This window comes from Dipodomys merriami, unplaced genomic scaffold (assembly GCF_024711535.1).
Source record: "Dipodomys merriami isolate MVZ:Mamm:240054 unplaced genomic scaffold, mDipMer1.0.p SCAF_10, whole genome shotgun sequence".
Classification (NCBI taxonomy): domain Eukaryota; kingdom Metazoa; phylum Chordata; class Mammalia; order Rodentia; family Heteromyidae; genus Dipodomys; species Dipodomys merriami.
The window spans coordinates 336,810-360,785 of NW_027202271.1; the positions used below are offsets into that span (position 1 = coordinate 336,810).

Below are 23,976 nucleotides of genomic sequence, written 5' to 3' on the forward strand. Positions count from 1 at the left end.
ATTCAAATGTTCATGCTATTCAACAAAAATGAACACACAAATTACCAGCTCCTCTGGGACACAGCAAAGGCAGTACTCAGAGGCAAGTTTATAGCTCTGAGCTCCTACATCAACAAATTGGAGAGATCTGAAACCAACAATTTAATGACACATCTAAACCTCCTTGAAAAAGAGCACCAGGATAAACCCCAATCCAGTAGACGGAAAGAAATAATCAAAATTAAATCAGAATTAAATGAGTTAGAATCCAAAAAAACTATAGAAAGAATCAACAAAACAAAGAGTTGGTTCTTCAAAAAACTTAACAAAATTGACAGACACTTAGCAAACCTTATCAGAAAAAGGAAAGAACACACCCAAATTAATAAACTCAGAGATGAGAATGGAAACATCACCACGGAAACAACCAAGATTCAGAACATTATAAGGGAATACTTCTCAAAACTTTATGTTAATAAGTTTGAGAACTTGACAGAAATGGACCTTTTCCAGAACTTGACAGAAATGGACCTTTTCCTAGCAAATATTGACATGCCAAAACTAAACCAAGATGAGTTAAACCAGCTTAACAGGCCCATATCAAGGCTTGAAATAGAAACAGCAATAAGAGACCTCCCAGCTAAAAAAAGTCCAGGACCAGATGGTTTTACAGCGGAATTTTACAAGGCCTTCAAAGCAGAGCTCACACCAATACTCCTCCAACTCTTCAATGAAATTGAAAGAGAAAGCTCACTACCCAACACATTCTATGAAGCCATCATAACCCTCATCCCAAAACCAGGCACGGACTCATCAAAGAAAGAGAACTATAGACCCATTTCTTTGATGAACATTGATGCAAAACTTCTCAACAAAATTTTGGCCAATCGACTTCAACAATTCATCCAAAAAATCATACACCATGATCAAACAGGATTCATTTCAGGGATGCAAAGCTGGTTCAATGTACGCAAATCAATTAATATTATTCATCACATCAACAGGAGCAGCAATAAGAACCACATGGTAATCTCAATAGATCCAGAAAAAGCATTTGACAAGATCCAACACCCCTTTATGATGAAGGTTTTGGAAAAATTAGGAATCCATGGAACATTCCTCAATACAATAAAGGCTGTATATGACAAACCTACAGCCAGCATTATACTCAATGGTGAAAAACTAAAGCCATTTCCTCTTAACTCAGGAACAAGACAAGGATGTCCACTCTCTCCACTTCTCTTCAATCTAGATTTAGAATGCCTAGCTACAGCAATAAGACAAGATGCAGACATAAAGGGGATCCAAATAGGGAAAGAAGAAATAAAACTCTCCCTCTTTGCAGATGACATGATCTTGTATTTAAAGAATCCCATAGACTCCACTCCCAAATTACTCAAGCTGATTCAAAACTTTGGCAAAGTAGCAGGTTATAAAATTAACCCCCAAAAATCAATGGCTTTTCTGTATGCCAACAATGAGAAAAGTGTGGCTGAAATTAGGAAAGCAACTCCATTTGTAATAGCCCCACAAAAAATAAAATACCTAGGAATTAACTTAACCAAAGAAGTGAAGGACCTCTATCATGAAAACTTTAAAATCTTGAAAAAGGAAATCAACACAGAACTTAAAAAATGGCAAAACCTCCCATGCTCCTGGATTGGCATGATTAACATCGTGAAAATGGCAATACTTCCCAAGGCTATCTACAAATTCAACGCGATACCTATCAAAATTCCACCCTCATTCTTCAAGGAAATAGAAGAGGCAATCCAAAAATTCATATGGAACAATAAAAGACCCCGAATAGCAAAAACGCTCCTCAACGGAAAGAACACTGCTGGAGGAATATCAATACCAAATTTCAAACTCTACTATAAAGCCATAGTAATCAAAACAGCTTGGTATTGGCATAAGAACAGACCTCAGGACCAATGGAATAGAATTGAAAACCCAGAAATGAACCTACAGACCTATAGCCATCTAATCTTCGATAAGGAAGCTAAAACAATAGAATGGAAGAAAGACAGCCTCTTCAGTAAATGGTGCTGGCAAAATTGGTTAACTACATGTAGAAAACTAAAGCTAGATCCTTATATATCACCCTGCACCAGAATCAACTCCAAATGGATCAAAGACCTTGAACTCAAAGCAGACACTCTGAAAACATTACAGGATGGAATTGGAGAAACCCTAGGTCTCCTTGGCCCAGGCCGAAATTTTCTGAATAGAGACCCGGAAACACAACAAATCAAAGAAAGGTTGGACAAATGGGATTGCATAAAGTTGCAGAGCTTCTGCAGGGCAAATGACATAGCTAGCAAGATCAATAGAAAGCCCACCGATTGGGAGAAGATCTTTACTAGCCATACAACGGACAAGGGTCTCATATCTAAAATATACTTGGAACTCAAAAAATTAAACCACCCAACAACAAATCCTCAAAGAAACAACTGCCCAATAAATAAGTGGGCAAAAGACTTAAAGAGAAACTTCTCTGAAGAAGAAAGAAGGATGGCCAATAGACACATGAAGAAATGTTCAACATCCCTAGCCATAAAAGAAATGCAAATCAAAACAACATTGAGATATCACCTCACTCCAGTTAGAACAGCAAAAATCAAGAACTCTAACAACAACAGATGCTGGAGGGGATGTGGACAGAAAGGAACCTTACTTCATTGTTGGTGGGAATGTAAACTTGTTCAACCACTTTGGAAAGCAGTATGGAGGTTCCTCAAAAGACTTCACATAGATCTCCCCTATGATCCAGCAATCCCACTTTTGGGCATTTACCCAAATGTTTACAAACAAGACCACACTAAAGCTACCAGCACAACTATGTTCATTGCAGCATTATTTACCATAGCTAAGATATGGAACCAACCCAGATGCCCCTCAGTAGATGAATGGATCAAGAAAATGTGGTATATATACACAACGGAATTCTATGCCTCCATCAGAAAGAATGACATTTCCCCATTTGTTAGGAAATGGAAAGGTTTGGAAAAAATTATATTAAGTGAAGTAAGCCAGGCCCAAAGAAACATAGGTCCCATGGTTTCCCTTATTTGCAATATCTAGTATAGGTATGAGTCAAGCGGAAAAGGTCAGATAATGTGATGTTAGGAAAATGAACCCTTAAATATGTATTTTAATGTTTTCGTTTCTTTCATGCATGTGTTTCTAATGCATTTATAAGGTTATTTCTTTGTTGCTTTGTATGTCCCTCCCCCACAGTGTAACCCCCGCTTTCACTATATTTGATGTCAGTATAACATGTGGAGGAGATGGGGACAAACAAGTCGTTTAAGGATTCAGGTGGACCTGTTGCTACAATGAGAAGTACAAAATGTCATGTCAAAACCAGCTTTATAATGTCGGTTTGCGGGAGGGAGGAGGGGGGCATGATTGGGTGGGGGGGAGGGGGGAGGCTGGGAAGGGAGGTGAAGGGTAAACAAAGGAGGAGGCTGCAATGCTTGGTAAGAAATGTATGCATTATCCTGCCCATGTAATTGTAACCCCTCTGTACAGTATGTTCTCAAATAAAATAAAATAAAATAAAATAAAAATTTAAAAAATGAAAAAAAAATTTTTCCATACCTTTAAAAATGAATACCTTCTACAAAGAGAGCTAAGCTGTCATACATGTTTAATGTATGCTGTGTTTGATTAACTCAGAGCTTTTACTCTGCTAAGTTTACCAGTCCTGCTGCATTGGACATTTTCTGTTTTTGTTTTTGTTTTCTTGGCTGATGTCCCTCCTTTCAGGTTGGTGGTAACATTACTGTGCTTTCACCCAGTCCCCTTCACAGGGCATAATGTCCTTTCCACGTCTCCTGAGGTGATGATTACTAGGGATTATTTCAATTAATAATGACTCATGAAACACCTAAACCTTTTCATGTAATGATACCACAGACCTTTGATGGAATCCACTTGAAGGGAGAAGTTGGGAGCTGAGGGCAAATTTGCCTTTCTTCTTTGGTGCAAGCAATTGTGGGGGTGGGGAGGGCAGTGAGGGGATGATGGGGAGAGGGAGGGAGGACAGTGGGGACTGGGAAGGATGAGGAGGAGGGGAGGACAGTGAAGGGTGAGAAGAATGGAAGGGAGGATGGTGGGGAGAAGGGGGGAGGTCTCTGAGTGGGGAGGACAATGAGAAAGGGGAAGATGGTGAAGGATGGGGAGGAATGGCAAGCAATGGGAGGAGGGTGGGGAGGGGGACGATTGGGAGGGTGGGGAGGATGATGAGGGTGTTGGTTCAGAGGGTTGCAGAGGTATAGTGCTCACAGGAAACAGCAACCTTCTGTCTTACCTGGTCTGAATACTCTTGTAAAAAAAAAAAAAAGCTGGAAGACAGAGCTAAAATGATAAGTTATCACCCTGGATCCCCCCCCTCAAAAAATTAAGAGAGGTGCAACAACCTGAGTTAAAACCCCAATAGGGCTTTTTGTTTGTTTGGGTTTAAAAAAAACTTTTGTGGGTACCAGTCCTGGGGCTTGAATTCAAGGCCTGGGCACTGTCCCTGCTTTTCTCAAGGCTAGCACTCTACTGCTTGAGCCACAGTGCCACATTTAGCTTTTCTGGAAGGTTAGTGGAGATAGTTGTCTTACAGATTACAGGTGTGAGCCACCAGAGCTGCGCTTGTGTGTGTGTGTGTGTGTGTGTGTGTGTGTGTGTGTGTGTGTGTGTGTGTGTGTGTGTTGTGTCCAAAGAATCTGAAGATGTGAAGAGATTAGTTAGCAATGGCAATGTGGCTAACTTTTCCTACCAATCTAATTGCTATTCCTTCAATCACTTCACCTAAACTGCCAAATGTATTTTCACAACCTTTGCAATTTTCATGACTCAACTGGCTTCAAACACCTTCTGAACAAGGTATTGGTGGTGTATGCTTGTTATTCTAGCTATTCAGTACACTGAGATCTGAGGATCCATTTCAAAGCCAGCCTGTACAAACAAATACAAGAGACTCATCTCCTAGTAACAAGCAAAAAGTCAAAAGGATAGATGTGATTCAAGTGGTAGGGCTCCAAACTTGAGCAAAAAAAGCCAAGTTACAGTGTGATGCCCCAAATTTAAGCACCAGTCATGTCTGCAATCCTAGCTGCTCAGGAGGTTGAGATTTGAGGATTATGGTTCAAAGCCAGCCCAGGCAGAGAAGTCCATGAAACTCTTATCTCCAATTAACTCCCCCCACCCACAAAGCTGGACACAGAGTTGTGGCTCAAGTGGTGCAATGCTAACTAGCCTTGAGCAAAAAAGCTCAGGAACAGCATCCAGGTCCAGAGTTCAAACCTCAGCACTGCTACTCTCTCTCTCTCTCTCTCTCTCTCTCTCTCTCTCTCTCTCTCTCTCTCTCTCTCTCTCTCTCTCTCTCTCTCTCTCTCTCTCTCTCTCTCTCTCTCTCTCTCTCTCTCTCTCTCTCTCCTGACAATATATGATGGAAGAAGGCCTCTTTCAGGGGTCTGAAACTGGGACATGTACAAGTTAACCTGATAAAGAGGAGGAGGGTACTGGAGGAAGGAAGAAACCCTTAGAGAAATTGCCTGTGTGTGTGTTGGTGGGGAGGGAGGCCAGGGAGGTGGAGGTGAAGTTTGAAAAGCTGCAGGCAGAGTGCCATGCCATGCTGAACAGGGATTTGCCTCCTATAGATAACAGCAAGAACCCCGAGCAATGCCAGCTGGGGAAAGATGTAGTGAGATTCTACAAAGTTCATTCTAGTAGCTATGTGTGGACAGATGAACAGGGCCAGATTCCAGTAGGAAGAGGTTATCTTATCTCCCAAGTCAATTTTCAACTTTTAGAGGAGCACTTCTAGCTGAGTCCCGCAGGACCCTTGACAAGTGAATTAGTCATATTGTCTGGACATTCAGAATACCCTAGTTACACAAAGTGGGATTTCATGTCACTCTCCAGGCTGACAGGGGTTTCTGTGGATGGGCACAATGGAGCCAAGCATGACAATGGGAGGCACACACATGCATCTGTCCCCAAGTGGGGGACAGGGTCACACACTGGCCATACTCTGTCCTGGGCATGTGGAGAGGAAGAGAGCTTGTTTCCTGGGGAATGCAGGCATACTCTCCTTGAATTAATTACCCACACTAGCCATGTTCATTTTGAAAAGGTTGATTCTGCATTTAAATGACTTACTCATTCACTTATTCATTCTCTCACTTAGTCATTTCTTTAGTGAAGGTACAAAGGCCTGAACTCAGGGCCTGCTGTTTTGCTTGGCATATTCTGCTCTACCATTACAGCCACAGCTCCATTTCTGGCTTCAAGCTGGTTAATTGGCTATAAGTGTTCCAAGGACTTTTCTGCCTAGGTTGGCTTGGAACTGTGATTCTCAGATCTCAGCCTCCAAAAGAGCTAGGATTCTAGGCGTGAGCTACCAGCTTTGGAGCCATTCTCTTTCTATATGACTTTTATCTATATGATTTGTGTTTTTATTGAATCTCTTGGTGATCTATAATGATTTCCTCTCACTTGTTAAGAGTCATGGCTGGAAATGTTATTCAAGTGGTAGAAAGCTTCCTGAGAGCCAGAAAATCAAAGTAGTTAAGTACAAAGCTCTAAATTCAAATTCCTGTTTCACACACACACACACACACACACACACACACACACACACACACACACACACACACACACACACACACACTGCAAAGTTATTATGTCCAATAACCATTATGTAAAATGGTACTGTGTAATAGATGTGTAATCAATGTTTTAAAAAATATCTATCATTAGACTCTTCTAGTCTGTCTGTTATTCTTAGTGTAGTAAGTCAGGAAAAGCAGGAAGTTCACTGTAATAGAATGAATGTTTTCCAAGTGCTGGTGGGTAATGTTGTCAATAATAAGTCTGTCCCCTCAGAATACCAAAAAATTAAAACAATAATTTTGATCAATCAGACCAAAAATTCAATTTTAGTGTAAAACCAATGTCAAACTGTCCAAAAATAAAATTAATGCAACTATGTATAACCTTATTTTAATTCCTGAGGGGAAAAACAAACCATGCTTTTTTTCTGTCTTGTCAGTCATAGGACTTGAACTCTGGGCCTGGGCGCTGTCCCTGAGCTCTTCAGCTCAAAGCTAGCACTCTACCACTTGAGCCACAGCACCACTTCACTTTTTCTGTGTATGTGGAACTGAGGAATCAAACCAGGGGCTTCATGCATGCTAGGCAAGCACTCTACCAATAGGCCACATTCCCAGCCCTGGAGTTTTATTTTGAGGATGAGCTACTACACAGCAAATATGTAGAATATCTCATTCAGTCTCACTGTGGAACCCTTCACCTAGGGGGTGGGGGATACTATAGAGTCTCTTAAACAGCCCAAGCCAAAGGTCTTCTCTTTATAGTAATTTCCCACATTTTAACCATGGCATACAGAACAACATATTTGCATAATCAAATTCTGTTACCATAGATCTTTGTGATTTTGTACAATTTCATTTGACTAAATATAACCAGAAGAGTTTCTAAAAACTAAGAAAACAAAGCTGCATGCCAGAGGCTTGTTCCTGTAATCCTAGCTACTCAGGAGCTTGAGACCCAGGCATCATAGTTCAAAACCTGCCCGGGCAGAAAAGTTCATGATAACTCTTTTGTTGGTGGTGGTGGTTGTGGGGCTTGAACTCAGGGCCTGAACTCTGGCTCTGAACTTTTTTGCTCAAGACTAGCTGTGACAGTGCCATTTCTGGTTTTCTGGTAGTTAGTTGGAGATAAGAATCTTAACAGAGGGGGCTGGGAAGGTGGCTCAGTGGTAGAGCGCTTGCCTTGCATGCATGAGGCCCTGGGTTCAATTCCTCAGCACCACATAAGCAAAAAGAAAACAGCCAAAAGTGGCGCTGTGGCTCAAGTGGTAGAGTGCTAGCCTTGAGCTGAAGAGCTGAGGGACAGCGCCCAGGCCCAGAGTTCAGGCCCCACGACCGGACCCAAAAAAAAAAAAAAAGAATCTTAACAGATGTTCCTTCCCCAGGCTGGCTTTGAACTATGATCCTTATATCTCAGCCTCCTGAGTAGCTAGGATTACAGGAGTGAGCCACTGATACTCACAGTACTCTTCTCCCATTAACCCCCCAAAAGCTGGAAGCAGGGCTGTGGCTCTACTGGTGGGGCACTAGCCTTGCACACAAAAGCTCAGGAACAGCACCTACACTCTTGAGTTCAAGCCCCAGCACCAAACAGTAATTAAGAGAAGTACATTACATTCTGGCACCACTGACCCTCACATTCCAAGCAGCTCCAGGGCCAGGCCACCCATCTACTCACTTTTCTTTCCCTTTCCCAATCCCTCCTACTTTCTAAACTCCTGGAATTCCTTTTTTGGTAGGGAATTCATCCAGAAGTTGAACAGTGTATAACTTTTTGTTTTCCCAGAGCACCTTTAACTGCTTTTTTTGGTAACCTGAATGAATTTTTTTTTTTGGGGGGGGGGGGGAAGGGTCATTCCTAGGGCCTGAACTCTGGGCCTGAGTGCTGTCCCTCAGCTTTTCAGCTCAAGGCTAGTACCCTACCACTGGAGCCACAGTGCCACTTCTGGCTTTTTCTGTTTATGTAGTTCTGAAGAATTGAACCCAGGGCCTCTTGCATGCAAGGCAAGCACTCTACCACTGAACCACCTTCCCAGCCCCCTTAATGAATTTTTTTGTAACTGAATTCATAAAGCTTCAGAATTCTCTGATCACAAATACTCAAAGCATATTAATCACAGATAATATAAGAACAAAATATGCCTTATTTTTAAGAGTAGATTTCCAAACAAGTTTTAAATTGCATTAGGATATATTCTCCATTGTGTTCTAAGCATTATATACCATAATTTAAAAAACAAATGCTTCCCATTTAAGCACACTTGGGGGGACTGTAAGAAGTAAAGGGATACTTTTAAGGTGTAATATAAAAGATATGGGCTATTTTTAATTCTCTCTTTGTTATGACTTTCAACTTTTTCTTTCTTTTTCTTTTCTTGTTCCAGTATAGAGACTGGAACTCAGGGCTTGGACATTGCCATTTAACTTTTTTGCTCATGGATAGTGCTACCACTTGAGCCACAGTTCTACTTCCAGCTTTTAGTCTGAATTAGCTGGCTTTGAATCAGGATCCTCTAGATCTCAGCACCTCGAGTAGCTGGAATGACAGATCTGAGCCACTGGTGAAGTGTTGACCCTCACCCTGTTTTCCCAGGTGCATACTGACAACAGGCCAGCCACCCAAGATATGTACAGAGTGCATGACACAGGAGGGCGATCCATCTAAGCCTGGCTACAAACATTCCATTGTGACCCAACCAAAAGCCCCGACCTCTCTAGACCTCTCATTAACCTCTGCTTCCTTACTTAGTCCTCAAAAATAAAACCCAACTCCTGTCCCACTTCTTTGCACAGTCTCCGAGCCTGAGGGAAGGCTGTGCCCCTCAACGCTCTATCTCAATAAACAGTTCTCCTCTGGGGAAGATTGAATCCAGCCTGTTTCCTTCCTTTCTCCTCCTAACAACTGGCATCCAACACAATGCCATACCTTCCCTCACCAGAGTAACAACCTTAAAATGCTCAGCATAACTTAAATTACTACCAAAAGTCATTGGGTGATTTATAAAACCACCCTCATATTTATGAAGACCATGGAAAGAAGGTTAAAGACTCTTTTGTAAGTTTTTATCTACACCTTAGCTATGTTCATGTCACCTCTAATTCTTTTAGATTAGCCACAGCTAATTCACCCTTTCTGGTAGGCCAGCAACTGGTGCTTCTCTAGGGCTCTGTGGCTGCCTAACAGCAGTTGAACACTGGGTCGTTCCAGCCCAGAAGGTCTTCTGTTGATACCTGAGACCCTGTCACTTTCAACAACTGCTTTGTCTCTTGCAACTTCAGAGACAGGTATGCATCAGCAGCAACAACAACAACAAAGTACAACCATTATGGAACTCCAGACCTTTTCAAAGAGCTTCAATTAAAGAACATTTATGAACAACCCTGATAATCATTGCATGGCATGTGAAATGTTAAATTCCTTCTGGAGTCTCAGAAGCCCGGCTTGCACGCACACATTCTGGATGTTTTCTTCTTCATGCTTGAGTTTTCTTCCCAGGTAGGCTGCAAGGGAATGGCAGCTTCCAGTGAAGCTGTTGTTGAAATCAAAGGGTTTCAGAGGCTTTGTTCTTTAGTCGGAAGAACTACCCCAGCATTTCAGCACAAGTCCTAAGATGGCACCCCTTTGTTCTCCCCCATCAATTCTCTGAACTATGGATTATTCTTGGGATTTTTCAAGAAGGATCAGTCTTTACTCACCACTCTAAGACAAATCCTATTGACTTTTTGAGAGTTAGAAATGCCAGTTACTTGCTGGGGACAGGTAGCTCATGCTTGTAACACTAGCTATTCAGGAGGCTGAGATCTGAGGTTGCAGTTCAAAGCCAGCCTGGGCAGGAAAGTCTGGGAGACTATCATCACATGACTATGAGTCTCTCTCTCTCTTTCTCTCTCTCTCTCTCTCTCTCTCTCTCTCTCTCTCTCACACACACACACACACACACACACACACTACCAATTACTTCACAAAGTATTCCATATTCCTTGCAGCTTCATGAAATTTATATGTCTAGATTCCATGTCTTAGCTGTTCTTGTAGCTTGCTTAGTACTATTACTTGTAAGGCAACCATTCTGTCCTATGTGAGGTTTTTTGGTGGGCAGGGGAGTGGTGTTGGGACTGGGACTAGAACTCAGAATCTGGATATGGTCTCTTAGCTTTTTCACTCAAGCTTGGAAGTCTACCACTTGACCCAACTTCCACTTCTGTCTTTTGCTGGCTAATTGGAGGTAAGAGTCTCCTGGATTTGTGTACTTGGGTTGACTTCAAACTGTGATCCTCAGATCTCAAGCCTTCTGAATAACTAAGGCTACAGGTATGAGCCACCAGTACACAGCTGTCTATCTGTCCTCAGCACTTGATTCTGCACCTGCACAAAGCAGCTGGTGAATTCACCAAAGCAGCTTGTACAGTAGGTGGGAGGGACGATGGATTACCAGCTGGGACTGCCTGCAAAAGTTGGCAGACACATACTCACTTACCTATCTCCTTTAACCATCTACAAGAATATACAGAAATGGGGGCTGGGAAGGTGGCTCAGTGGTAGAGTGCTTGCCTTGAATGCCTGAGGCCCTGGGTTCGATTCCTCAGCACCACATAAGCAAAAAGAAAAAAGCCAGAAGTGACGCTGTGGCTCAAGTGGTAGTACACTAGCCTTGAGCTGAAGAGCTGAGGGACAGCGCCCAGGCCCAGAGTTCAGGCCACACGACCGGACCCCCCCCCCAAAAAAAAAGAATATACAGAAATGTGAACATAGGGGATTCTAACACAGGGCCAGGACACAGTAGAGGCTCACAGGCTTCTTTCCTTCCATCCACTGGTCCTCCCCCACACACCTTTCTGTTTAGTAGCCTGCTCTTCCTGGGTGAGGATAGGGAGCATGTTTAATTTGAATAAGAATTTTCATCCTTTGGGTCCCAGTTTAGTTTCAGCTTAACTGTGGGTCTCCAGGCTTTAGGGTGTCATGGCTCTGATGCTCACAGGTGTGGGTCTCCCTCCTAGCAACTTAGCCTGGGCGCTGTCCCTGAGCTGTTTCAAGGCTAGTGCTCTACCACTTTGAGCCACATTGCCACTTCTGGTTTTCTGGTAGTTAACTGGAAATAGCAGTCTCATGGACTTGCCTGCCTGGGCTGGCTCTGAACTATGATCTTTATATCTCAGCCTCTTGTGTAGCTAGGGTAACAGGTGTGAACCACCAGCGCCAGGCTGTTGTTTTTAATCATGTACTATGGCAGAGATTTGCAGTCTATACCTCCTTAGCCTTTCAAATTGTATTTAAAGAAAACTGGGAAGAAGACACAAATAGGCTCCACATCTAATCATTTCTACTTCATACTAACAAAACTGTTAATGATATAATTGATGAGCAGTTGAAAAGGTCAGGTTCGGCATGCACAAGGTTATCTGCATATACACACAAAGGAATTGACTAAAGGATGGTAAGTATACTCAATGGATGATTCCAATGGTGTAGCTCCTTTGAACAATTAAAAGTTTACCAAAATGAGTACCAGAAAACTGAAATGTGTTACAGGGGAGGTCATAGGAAGGGGCAGACAACTGGAGGGAGGAAGGATGGGTGAATAAGTGATAATATTCAACAGTACATGTGTGAAAACTGAACCAGGGAACTTGAGGGGATGGGTGGGGTTGGGAGAGATGGGGGAGAACAAAGGAAAAAGTGACATTGACCAAATGCATTGTACTCAGAAACTAATAGGTTGAATTGAGACTACATTGTACAACTACATGTTTTGTTAAACAATACAGATTTGGGAATTTAAACAACCAGCTCTGCCATTTACTTACTCTAGGTGGAAATGTGAGGGTTACTGAGTTGCTTAGAGTGAAATGGAAATTAACATACCTAGCTCCCAATTCTCTTTTTGAAAATGCACATCACAGAACATGATTCTGGACCCAATGTAGTCACTCAGCTAACACTGGCTTACAATCCTCAAGCATCATCTTTTTTACTTTTCAAGCATGTAAGTATTAATGCTAGCCTCATGGTTTGGTTTCTTTATAGAAAGGCTCTACAACTTAGGTTTATGTTTATAGTCTTGGTATTTGTATGTTTTTTTAAACTCTAGTTGGTCACTGACAAAGTTTTGTCCATAGTTCAATATTGTGGAAACCAACTGATAACACAATTTAAACTGTTCTGTTTCTTAATTTTCCCTTGTCTCTGTAAGAAATCTACAGTACTTTAAAATAATGATTTTAAACAAAACCACTGATATGGTGGAAGACATAAAGATGGATATGCTATTTGACTTGGATTGTGTAAAATGGATACTGAATGATTTTAAGATATAAATGTAAGTGTGTTTGGATAAGACTTCCCTGGTAACGCCATTTTAGCTAATAACTGTAATTGTTTCTCTGTAATCCTGTCACCCTGTAAATCTGTAACTCTGTAACTCTATAACTCTGCTTTTGCTGTTTTCTGAGCAATGTGAGCCCTAACCCAGTGGAACCATCACCACCCTTTTTTCTATTCCCCTGCTTCCCACCAGCAAAACTTTGGTGGGAAATTTAAACTTAAGGTGCACATTTCTTGTAACAATCATTGGCTAAAGCCAACACCCAGCCTCCCCTTTCCCCACCCTAGCTGATGTGGGCTGCCACTCAGGGCCGTTTCCTGGGATCCTGACTCCAGGTGCGGTCCTGGTTCATCCGCACTTTTCACTCAATAAAATCTACATTTTCACTGCGGACTGAGTGGTCTCACTGCCCCTCCCCGCTACAACTTATCCCTAAGCAGCTTAAACTAGCCTACCACTTTGGTCAGTTTTGGTGCATGGGTTTGGTAGGGTGAAAAAGGCTGGGTTTGCATTCTTGGTGGGGGGGGGGGGGGAGGGTTTAGATCTGTGCTTGTTACTGATTGGGCATGTCCACCTGGCCTCTCATCTTTGTTCTCTACGCTCCATTATCAGGGACTTGAAAACCACATTTTTCCTAGACTTGTAAACAAGATGGATGCTTAACCATGGTGGAGTCACATATGCTCACTGGATCCTAACATTAAGATGGGATCCCAATAATGAGAGCTCACTGGGCAGGCCTGATCCACAGATCTCCCACCTCAGCCACAATCAGAACTCTCTTCAGTATGAGAGACTGCTGGATGGGCCTCTCTCACCTCAGCAACCCCAAACCTTCCATTGTCATCACTAATCCTGAGGGTGGTGGGGCATGTCTTGAGTGTATCCATTCCCCTTACCTCCACATTTCCAGATGGATCAATCCCAGAAAACAAACAAAGAAAACAGACTTACTCTGGAGGTTTCCTGTGTGACTCCAAAAAAATTTAGTGGCCTGTCAAGTATCCACAAGATGGCTGTTGGAGTGGAGGAAAGACCATGGGCCCTAGAATGTCTCATGCAGTACCTCCCCAGTGGGGTGACCATCTCTTGGCAGCTGGCTCACAGAGGCCATCTGCCAGTGACTTCAAGGAACTCAGGTGCCCCATTGGCACTGGGATCTTGCTGGGGCCTCCAAATTCACAGGAATTCAGTTGTAAGAGAAGCCACTTGAGAGGTCAAATTGGGAGTATTTATTGGAGAGCTGGCAACTGTAGGTGGACTCCTGTCACAAAGACCTGCAGCCCAGAATCAAGCCTGAACCAAGTTTTTAAAGAACAAAACAAAACACATGTTGGGGTGGGGAACAGTCAGGGAGAGCAAAACTGAATCTAAATAACATGATATCTACATATTCTCTGAAGTAGAGCTCTTTTAGCTCTCCTGGAGCTAAGTATCTGCAATCCAAAGAATGGCTTATCTCACCTCCATCCTTTTGGAAAGTCCCCTTCATCAAACAAGGAAGCAGGATGGCTGTGAGGACAAGGTGATGTTGCTTAAACCCAGTATCCTTATTTCATTATCTCCAATGAACCACCAGAAAACTGGAAGTGGTGCTGTGGTTCAAAGTGGTAGGGTGCTAGTCTTGAGCAAAAGGCCTCAGGGGTGGTACCCATGTTCCTAGTTCAAGCCCTATTATAAACACATAAAAAAAGTAAGAAGAGCCATGTATGGTGGCTCATGCCTATATTCCTAGCTATACAGGAGGCTAAGAACTAAAGATTTCAGTTTGAAGTCACTCTGGACAAACAAATCCCTATCTCCATTATTAACCAGGAAAAAGTTGGAAGTGACAGTGTGGCTTAAGTGGTAGAGTATCAGCCTTGAACAGAAAAAGCCAAGCATGACCAAGACATCCTGTGCAAAACCCACACATCCATGCAATGTACAATGATAAAAGGTATTGATACAGTACTGAATAATTTGTTTTGAAAATGAAATGCTTTGAAACCCATTGCAGTAATGATACTCACAAGACACTATGTTGGAAATAAACTTTACAACCTCGGGGTGGGTGGAGGGGAGTTAGGGAGGTAAGGGATAGTGGGAGAACAACAAAAGAGGGAGTAACAATGCTCAACAAGAAATGTACTCATTACTGTCAGGCTGCTGGAGGGCAGAGGCAGCTGAGAAAAGCCACTTCCTTATAAACCACCTGTCCCAATTACACATCACCTGTCCCAATTATACACCACCTGTCCCAGTTGTCCTGTCCTTTGGGGTTACCCGAAACTGCCCAAACTTGCAAAACAAGTTATGTGCTCAAAGTTCCTGCTGACCCCAGCCATTTAAATCCTACTACAACCAGACTCTGGGCAACTTCTCTGATCTCTACCAGGGACTTCACCTAGGAGTGTGCCCCAATAAACTTTCCTTCCTTCACCTCTACCTCCTCCTGGGTGTTCTTTCCTCACCTAAAGCCTTATAATTACCTTACTCTGAAGTAAGGAGGCCAGGTCTGGCCACCATATTGGCCACATGGTGGATGCTAGGGTCTGGCATCTTGTCTTCATGATGGAGGAAAGAAATCTCCTCCCCCTGCCTCCCAGGTAATGGGCATACCCAGACCCCTGGAGGCAGGAGAAGGCACTTGGCTGATAGGCTACTGAATCTGTCAGTCTAGTGCCTGGGACTTGGAATTTCCTAAGGACCTGCCCCCTGTGTCGACCTATTTAGGCCCAGATAAGCCTAGCCAGCAAAACTCCATGCCACGTGTGTCTCCGTGATCGTGTCCTGTGTCCTGCCTCCTGGCTCATCTCCAGTCATCATGGAGTCCCAATTGAGCTCTCCATTGGAGCTTAATTGGCTTGTTGGTATTGTTTTTGTTATTTCTTTCCTCTTTAGCATGTTTCCTAGCTATGTTATGTGTATTTGCGTGCTGCAGGCCTTTGTTACAACTGGCAACCTGCAGCCTGTTCTCTGTATAATAAAGACTCCAATATTCCATATTTTAAAATGTGGCTTCTGGGATGATTTACCTTACAACAACTTATGTAACTGTAACCTCTCTGTACAGCATCTTTACAATAAAATTGATGGGGCCCAAGCTGGTCTGATTCCATTTTGAGCTTTGCCTTTGTTTTAGGGATTTTTAGACTTGATGGGCCTAGCTCCCAGAATAAAAAAAATACATCTCATCCCCCTCCCCTTAACAACCTAACCCACCCTTAATTATTGAGTTAAAGACTGACTTATAAAACAGATAGGTTGTAATCTGGCTCCAACTGGTGATACCACGTGCTTATGTTTATGGTAAACTCCACCTTTGCCCACCAAAAAAGGTAGACCTTGCTTTACCCACTGAATTTGCATGCCATTTTAAACCAAGTGATAGGCTGCTTTAAACAGCCATTAAAGACAAACAGTAACCTCATTGGCCACCTGTGTGTAGTCAGTATGACTGTACAATCCTTTGTGAGTGTTACAATCCCATTGCTCACCTGCGCATGACCAGGCTCAACCTCATGGATTTTGCCTTTAAAAACCAAAGAATGGGGACTGCTGGGGGTTGCAGTATCAGCTCCCAAGCCTGTGATGCGGCCCTGACTGGTCAGTGTTGGAACCGTCTCAATAAAGTTGCTTCTTTGTTAACAACTGTGTTGTGGTGGGCTCTGTCACTCCAGACAACTTAGGTGGGCTTGCCTGCCTGAGTAGGGGTCTTCCTACTACAAAAATAATATTTTTTAAAAAGGTATTAGTACAGTACTGAAGAATTTGTTTTGAAAATGAAATGCTTTAAAACATTTCTCATCCTTGGAGTTAAAATTCAAATTCTCAAATGTCTACTGAGTGTCACTGAAATCCTCAGTCTGTCAGGCCCCTTCTGCTTCTGAGAGATGGAGACTGTATCGTAATCCATCCTGGCTTACTCACTTACAAATGAAAGCACTGGCCTGTGTTTTAATTAAGGGCTTTAAAATATAGGGAGGGAGATGGCATTTTTGGAAAATTCACCAGGTTGTCCAGTGTCAAGGACATTTTTCTGATTGAGAAGCTCATGGTTCTGGATGGCATCAGTGTTCTGGTTTGGCCGGGTGTCACTTGGCACCTTGGACTCAGGGCACAGTGAGTACAACTCCTTGGTAACATCTGGAAGGGAAAGGCACATGAGCTGTTAGTGACATTGCTACTGGAGAGAAAAACTGCTCAGCAAAGGAGCAAGCCTGGGCCTGTCACCATCACTTCCACGTCACTAAGTGGGCTCCATACCCAGCTTGCCACATACATCAGATTGTCCAAATCTGGTATTGCAATGGGATTATAAAAGCCTGACTAATCTAATATCTTTCCTGCTGTGTAGCAGTGATTCTAAACCAGGACTCCAAAGCTCAGGAAGTTGTTTTCCTCCTCCTCTCCTCTCTCCCTCTCTTAGCCCTTCCTCTTCCTCCTCCTCCTTCTTCCTTCTTTTGTTTTTTGTGTGCTGGTATTGGCTTTGAACTCTGGGCCTCATGTGCTTACTTAGCTTTTCTGCCCAAGGCTACCACCTGATCCACACCTTCTCTTCACTTTTCTGGTTAATTGGCCGTAAGAGTCTCACAGACTTTTCTGCCCAGGCTGACTGTGTATCTTGATTCTCAGATCTCAATCTCCTGAGTAGCTAGGATTACAGGCTCAGCTCTGTCCTTTTGTATTTTAATTCCACCTAATTTTCACTAGAGCTTTACTGGTTCTGTTGTCTCTGCTATACACAGATTATTGTGTTTCTCTCCCAGACAGTGCTGGGGTTAGTAATTTTTATTTTATTTATTTTTTTTTGTCAGTCGTGGGCCTGAACTCTGGGCCTGGGCTCTGTCCCTCAGCTCTTCAGCTCAAGGCTAGCACTCTACCACTTGAGCCACTACACCACTTCTGGTTTTTTGGTGTGTGTGTTTCTTTTTAATTGGAGATAAGAGTTTCATGGACTTTCCTGCCCAGGCTGCCCAGATCCCAGCCTCCTGAGTAGCTAGGATTACAGGCATGAGCTACCAGCACTTGGCTAAGCATTTAGTCTTTTTTTTTTAACATATGCAATGATGTATCTCGGCTAAATTAAATGAAATAGCAGAGAGTACTTACCTTGTGATTATTTTATTTGAATGTTTTCTTTAAACCACAAGAGTACAGTTAGTCCACTGAACTAAAACCTATTAAAAGAATGACCACAACAACCACTTAAGTTTTATGTGCTCTTGGCATCATTTTGAGAGGTTTTGTTTATTTCTGTATTTATTTGTTTTCAGTACTAAGGCTTGAACTCAGGGTCTGAGTAGACATGTCCCTTAGCTTTTCCCCTCAAGCCTGACACTCTACCACTTGAACCACAGCTCTACTTATGGCCTTTTGCTATTTAATTGGAGATAAGAGTCTCATGAACTTAACTGCCTTCAAATCATGATCCTCAGATCTTACCCTCCTGAGTAATTACAGGAGTGAGCCACTGGAGCCTGGATTTGAGTTTTGGCTCTGTATTGAATCACCTATATTCTCACATTCTTCCAGAGGATATATAATTAATATCCCTGATTTACAAATGAGAAAACTGAGGCACAGATAGCTTAAATGACAAACTCAGGATTAGAAAGCAGTAACTCTGAGTCACAACTGAGGCCCAGATGGCATGTCTCTAATGACTTTATTCTCAGCCATAATTAGAGAGAGAGAGAGAGAGACAGAGAAAGACAGACAGAGACAGAGAGACACCCCTTTGGGTTTTTTTGAAAATTTTTTTTGTGGTATTGAGGAATTTAACCCAGTGCCTCATGCATGCCTAGGCAAGCACTTTGCCATTAAGCCACATTCCCAGCCTCAGCCACAACTCTTGAAAACCAGAGTCCATTAGAATTGAGTCCATTTCTTTTTTCTCAAAAGAAGTATTTGATGAGAAGTAAATTGTTCAGTTATTTTATGACTATTAACATTTATGAAAATATTTATATAGTGAAGTTCACAATGTGATTTTCTTCTATTTGGTCTGTTGTTATTTGGATGACTGGAACCATTAAAAATTGAAAATATAGCTGGGTGCCAGTGCCTCATGCCTGTAATCCTAGCTACTCAAGAGGCTGAGATCTGAGGATTGTGGCTCAAAGCCAGCTTGGGCATGAAAGTCCATGAGACTCTTATCTCCAATACACCACTCAGAAAACTGAGTAGTGGCACTGTGGCTCAAGTGGTAGAGTGCTCACCTTGAGCTGAAGAGCTGAGGGATAGCTCCCAGGCACAGAGTTCAAGCCCCATGACCAACAAAAAGAAAAAAGAAAAAAGAAAAAGAAAGGTTGGGCAAATGGGATTGCATGAAATTGCAGAGCTTCTGCATGGCAAAGGACATAGCTAGCAAGATCAATAGAAAGCCTATGGATTGGGAGAAGATCTTCACTAGCCCTGTAATGGACAAGGGTCTCATATCTAAAATATACCTGGAACTCAAAAAATTAAATCCCCCAACAACAAATCCTCAAAGAAATAACTGCCCAATAAATGAGTGGGCTAAAGATATACAGAGAAACTTCTCTGAAGAGGAAAGAAGGATGGCCAATAGACACATGAAGAAATGCTCAACCTCCCTAGTCATAAAAGAAATGCAAATCAAAACAACATTGAGATACCACCTCACTCCAGTTAGAATGGCTATAATCAAGAACTCTGATAACAACAGATGCTGGAGGGGATGTGGACAAAAGGGAACCTTACTGCATTGTTGGTGGGAGTGTAAACTTGTTCAACCACTTTGGAAAGTAGTATGGAGGTTCCTCAAAAGACTCCACATAGAGCTCCCCTATGACCCTGCAATCCCACTTTTGGGTATTTACCCAAATGATCACAAGCAAGTCCATACTAAAGCTACCAGCACAAAATATGTATATTGCAGTATTATTTACCATAGCTAAGATATAGAACCAACCCAGATGCCCCTCAGTAGATGAATGGATCAAGAAAATGTGGTACATATACACAATGGAATTCTATGCCTCCATCAGAAAGAATAACATTGCCCCATTCGTTAGGAAATGGAAAGACTTGGAAAAAATTATATTAAGTGAGGTAAGCCAGGCCCAAAGAAACATAGATCCCATGTTTTCCCTTATTTGCAATAACTAGTATTGTCTGAGACAAGCAGAAATGGTCAGATAAGTTGATGTTAGGTGAAATGAACCCCAAGATAAGGACTCAAATGTTGTTTTTTCTTTCTTGCTATTATTTCTAACATATTTACAAGATATTTCTTTGTTGCTTTGTATGTCCCACCCTCACAGTATAACCCCTGTTTTCACTGCATTTGATGTTGGTATAATTTTTGGAGGAGATGGGGAAAAACCAATTATTTAAATAGGGATACAGGTGGACCCATTGCAACAATGATATGTACAAGATATTATGTCGAAAAACAAACTTTACAACTTTGGCATGCAGGGGTGGGGTGGGGAGGATGGGAAGGGATGGGAAAGGGAAACAATGAGGAGGCAACAATGCTTGATAAGAAATGTTCTCATTACCTTGCCCATGTAATTGTCACCCCTCTGTATGGTATTTTCACAATAAAAAAATGAAAATATAAAGCATTTGTTTTGTTTATATGTTCAAAGAAATGTATATAATCAGCGTGGTTACATATTCATTGACTTTTACATATTCACATTTTATTTACATATTAACAGCACATTTTCTTTTTCATAGACTTTCCTGCCCAGGCTGGCTTTGAATTGTGATCTTCAGATCTCAGCCTCCTGAGTAGCTAGGATTACAGGCATGAGCCACTGGCACCAGGCATAGCACCATATTTTCATATTCAGGTTATTTTTGCATATTCAGGCTATATTTGCACATTAATGTGACACTTTCATAAACATGATCAAATAATATTTAAATAATATTTAAATGTTAATATTCATAATAATGTATATATCCTGGTAAAAATTTGCATGCTCAGATCACATGTATATATTCAGATGCTCACATATTCAGGTAAGAATTATATTCAGATGAAATTTACATATAGACTATACTACATATTCAAGTATATTTACAAATTTGAAAGGATTTTCATAGTTACATGGTAATTACATATGCTGATAACATTACAAAGTAGGAGAATTTGCATATTCTGACAATATTTATATGTTCAGATGATGCTTATGTAGCCAGTGAATAGTACATTCCTACAAATTTGTATATTACAATGGTATTTGCCTCTTCAGAGGAGATTTGTATCCTGAGGAAATATGCATATTTGAAGGAAAGTTCCTCCTTTGAATACATAAGAATCTATTGATATGCAACAAGAATGTGAGACTGAGTGTCTTCATAGTTTTTACAATTAAACTGACTTGTTAAGTGTCAGGCTTAAATTGCTGACTCTGGAGTATTGAAAAAGACTGTATTTTTAATAGAGAAACAAATTCTGAGGTAAAAAATAAATAAATAAAACATGTTACCTTTTAATATAGCAAACAAAGAAACAGAAGAACAACAGTTTAAAATAGGCCAACTGAAGCCAGGTGCTGGTGGCTGATGCCTGTAATCCTAGCTACTCAGGAGGCTGAGATCTGAGGATCATGGTTCAAAGCCACCTCAGCAGGAAAGGCCATGACACTCTTATCTCCAATAAACCACTAGAAAACCAGAAGTGGTGCTGTGTCTCAAGAGGTAGAGTGCTCGCCTTGAGCTGAAGTGCACAGAGACAGTGCCCAAGCCCAGAGTTAAGCTCAGAGTTCAAGCCCCACAACTGAAAAAAAGTAAAATAGGCCAACTGAACCTTGCACCAGTGGCTCAGCCTGTAATCCTAGATACTCAAGAGGCTGAGATCTGAGAATCATGGTTCAAAGCCAGCCCAGGCAGGAAAGTCTGTGATTCTTATTTCTAATTAATAACCAAAATGCAGAAAATGGCATTTTGGCTCAAGTGGTAGAGCACTAGCCTTGAATACAAAAACTCAGGGACAGTGCCCGGGCCCTGAGTTCCAGCTCCAGTACTAGCTGAAAAAAGAAATCCCTTCTTATTGAGACATTGTGTTAGCCCAGAAGCCTCCTCCCTCATAACTTAATATGCTCTTTCCCTAGGTCCATGTAGTAAAGGCAGCAAATGATCAGTACCTACCCCCTTTCCCTGTTGGGGTAGCTATGACTATATAAGGCAGCAAGATTCCCCAAATCCCAGAGGTCATTAAAGGTCACCTGAGATAATAGCTGGCACTTCTCACTTCCTCTCACCTGGTGAGAAGGGGTCTTGCTGGTCCCTTACTGGGTACATCCTACCTGGATGTCCGTATGGTTTTCTGGCTGTGTCTAATTTACTCTAACAGTGGTGCATGGCCAGGAACTAGATTTATTTTGGTGAATTTGCTCATCCAAGCTTCCTGGGAGTCTGGTTCTCAATTACCTCTGTGCTAGTTGCCCTCTCATTCAGAGTTGCCATCCCCAGAGCCTGGACTTCTGCCAGACTGACATAGCCACCATGCAGCCTCCCTCCTGCCACCCAGTGCTTTTCCACATCCAATTCACCGGCCTTCATTCATCTGCACGGGGTAAGTGGACTTGGGATTCCTAAGGTGAAATTCTTTTATTCAGACTCATAGTACCAACTTTTCTTTAACCCACACCCAAAAGCCCGGGTATTGGGCTGCTACGAGTCTCTAGCTGAAGGCTTAGGGTCTGAGGCATGGGCCCAGGACCCAGACCTGAGGCTCCAGGACATAGGGGTCAGGTTACAACTGAAAGGATCCTTCACATCCATCCCAGGAGACCACACAGAGGCAGGCAGGCACAGGAGAAAGATTATAAGGTTTATTAGAGGAGCCATATTTCCCCCGGAGAGAGAGCACATGGCACCCTTCACTCTCTAGGTAGCAGGAGAGTCTGGGGGTAGGCAGTGAGGTAGATGGGAGTTCAGGTGGGTCTGGGCAGAGAGAGGGAGGGGCCAGCTGGATGGTGGGAACTCCAAGGCTGGGAGGAGCTCGGGTCTGGGTGGAGCTGAGGACCAAAGGTGGGCATAATGCTTGCATTCCCTGCTTTGTTGCTTAATAAAAATAGGGGTACCAGGCTGGGGGTATGGGAGGAGGTCATTTCTTCTGGAGCTACTTCCTGCTATAAAGAGGTGAAGTAGTCAGGGGTCCCTGCTTTGTTGCTCGGTCGGGTACTGTCCAAGAAGCATCTGCTTGACAGTTTGGTTGGTAAAGGTCCTATGACAATAGTTAAAAGGCCAAATTGCTGTGAAGGCAAAAATTGCTGTTAGCAGCCCAAGAGAGGAATATGCCATGGAGGGACTGAATTCCAGAAAAGGCTATCAAAGACCTGAAATTGCCTTTTCTGTCTCAGATTGGAGACATAGCATGGTACCTGACTGCCAGCATCCTGGAGGAGGGGGAGTAAGACTTTTCCTGCTTTAGGATCACAGTAACCTGAGGAAGAGGTAGCAGAGATATTTAAGGGACCAGAGCCAACGGGTGTCATGGGCTCTTTTGGCTACTTCTTGCTGGCCTGGGAGCATCAAGGAATCCCTGGAGCTGGGCTCTTTAGGGTCCAGGTGTGTGCTAGGCACATCCCTATCTGGAAACCTCTATCCAATCACCTCCTCTCATTAAAAACCTGCTCAGCAACCCCCTCCCCAAATTCTCTTTACTGGCCTTGGAAACTGACACCTAGGAAGAGACAAAAGACACCTGGTGGGTTTTCTACACCCTCCCCCACTCTTCCACCAAGCTAACTCTTCTTCATTCTTCTAGGTGTTAAATGATTTCAATTCCTATTCTGATATGCCCTGCTAACAGAATTACTGCCTTTCTTCGCAGGCCATGTAAACTGAGACCGGATCATCTAATATATTTTGTTGGCAAAGATGTCTAAACTTATTCTATTGTCAAATTTCTAATTCTAAGTAACTACTTGCAGCCATCCTGGTACCTCTTGCTGGGAGGAAATTCTCTACCCAGTGCTCTGATTCTGCATTAATTAACTTCCTAAATGGCTAAAATCACCAGCCTGTAAATATACCCCATTTAGGCCTGGAACAGCTCAGGCATCAAGAAGATGCCATGCCATGCGCCTCCACATTCA

The 23,976-nt window shown here is 42.5% G+C and overlaps 1 protein-coding gene across 8 annotated transcripts in view; it reads right to left on the reverse strand.

Moving 5' to 3' along the window:
• Stk38l (serine/threonine kinase 38 like) overlaps positions 1–23,976 on the reverse strand; it is a 143,285-nt gene that overhangs the window by 5,866 nt on the left and 113,443 nt on the right. For 6 of the 8 annotated variants that reach the window (XM_070037965.1, XM_070037952.1, XM_070037945.1 and 3 more), the window contains one exon: positions 16,490–17,038. In XM_070037965.1, the coding sequence (XP_069894066.1) occupies positions 16,863–17,038 (176 nt within the window). In that variant the 3' untranslated portion in view covers positions 16,490–16,862. Of the gene's footprint in view, positions 1–16,488; positions 17,039–23,976 lie in introns of those variants that run through there. The other 2 variants (XM_070037967.1, XM_070037938.1) reach the window with 2 other exon arrangements.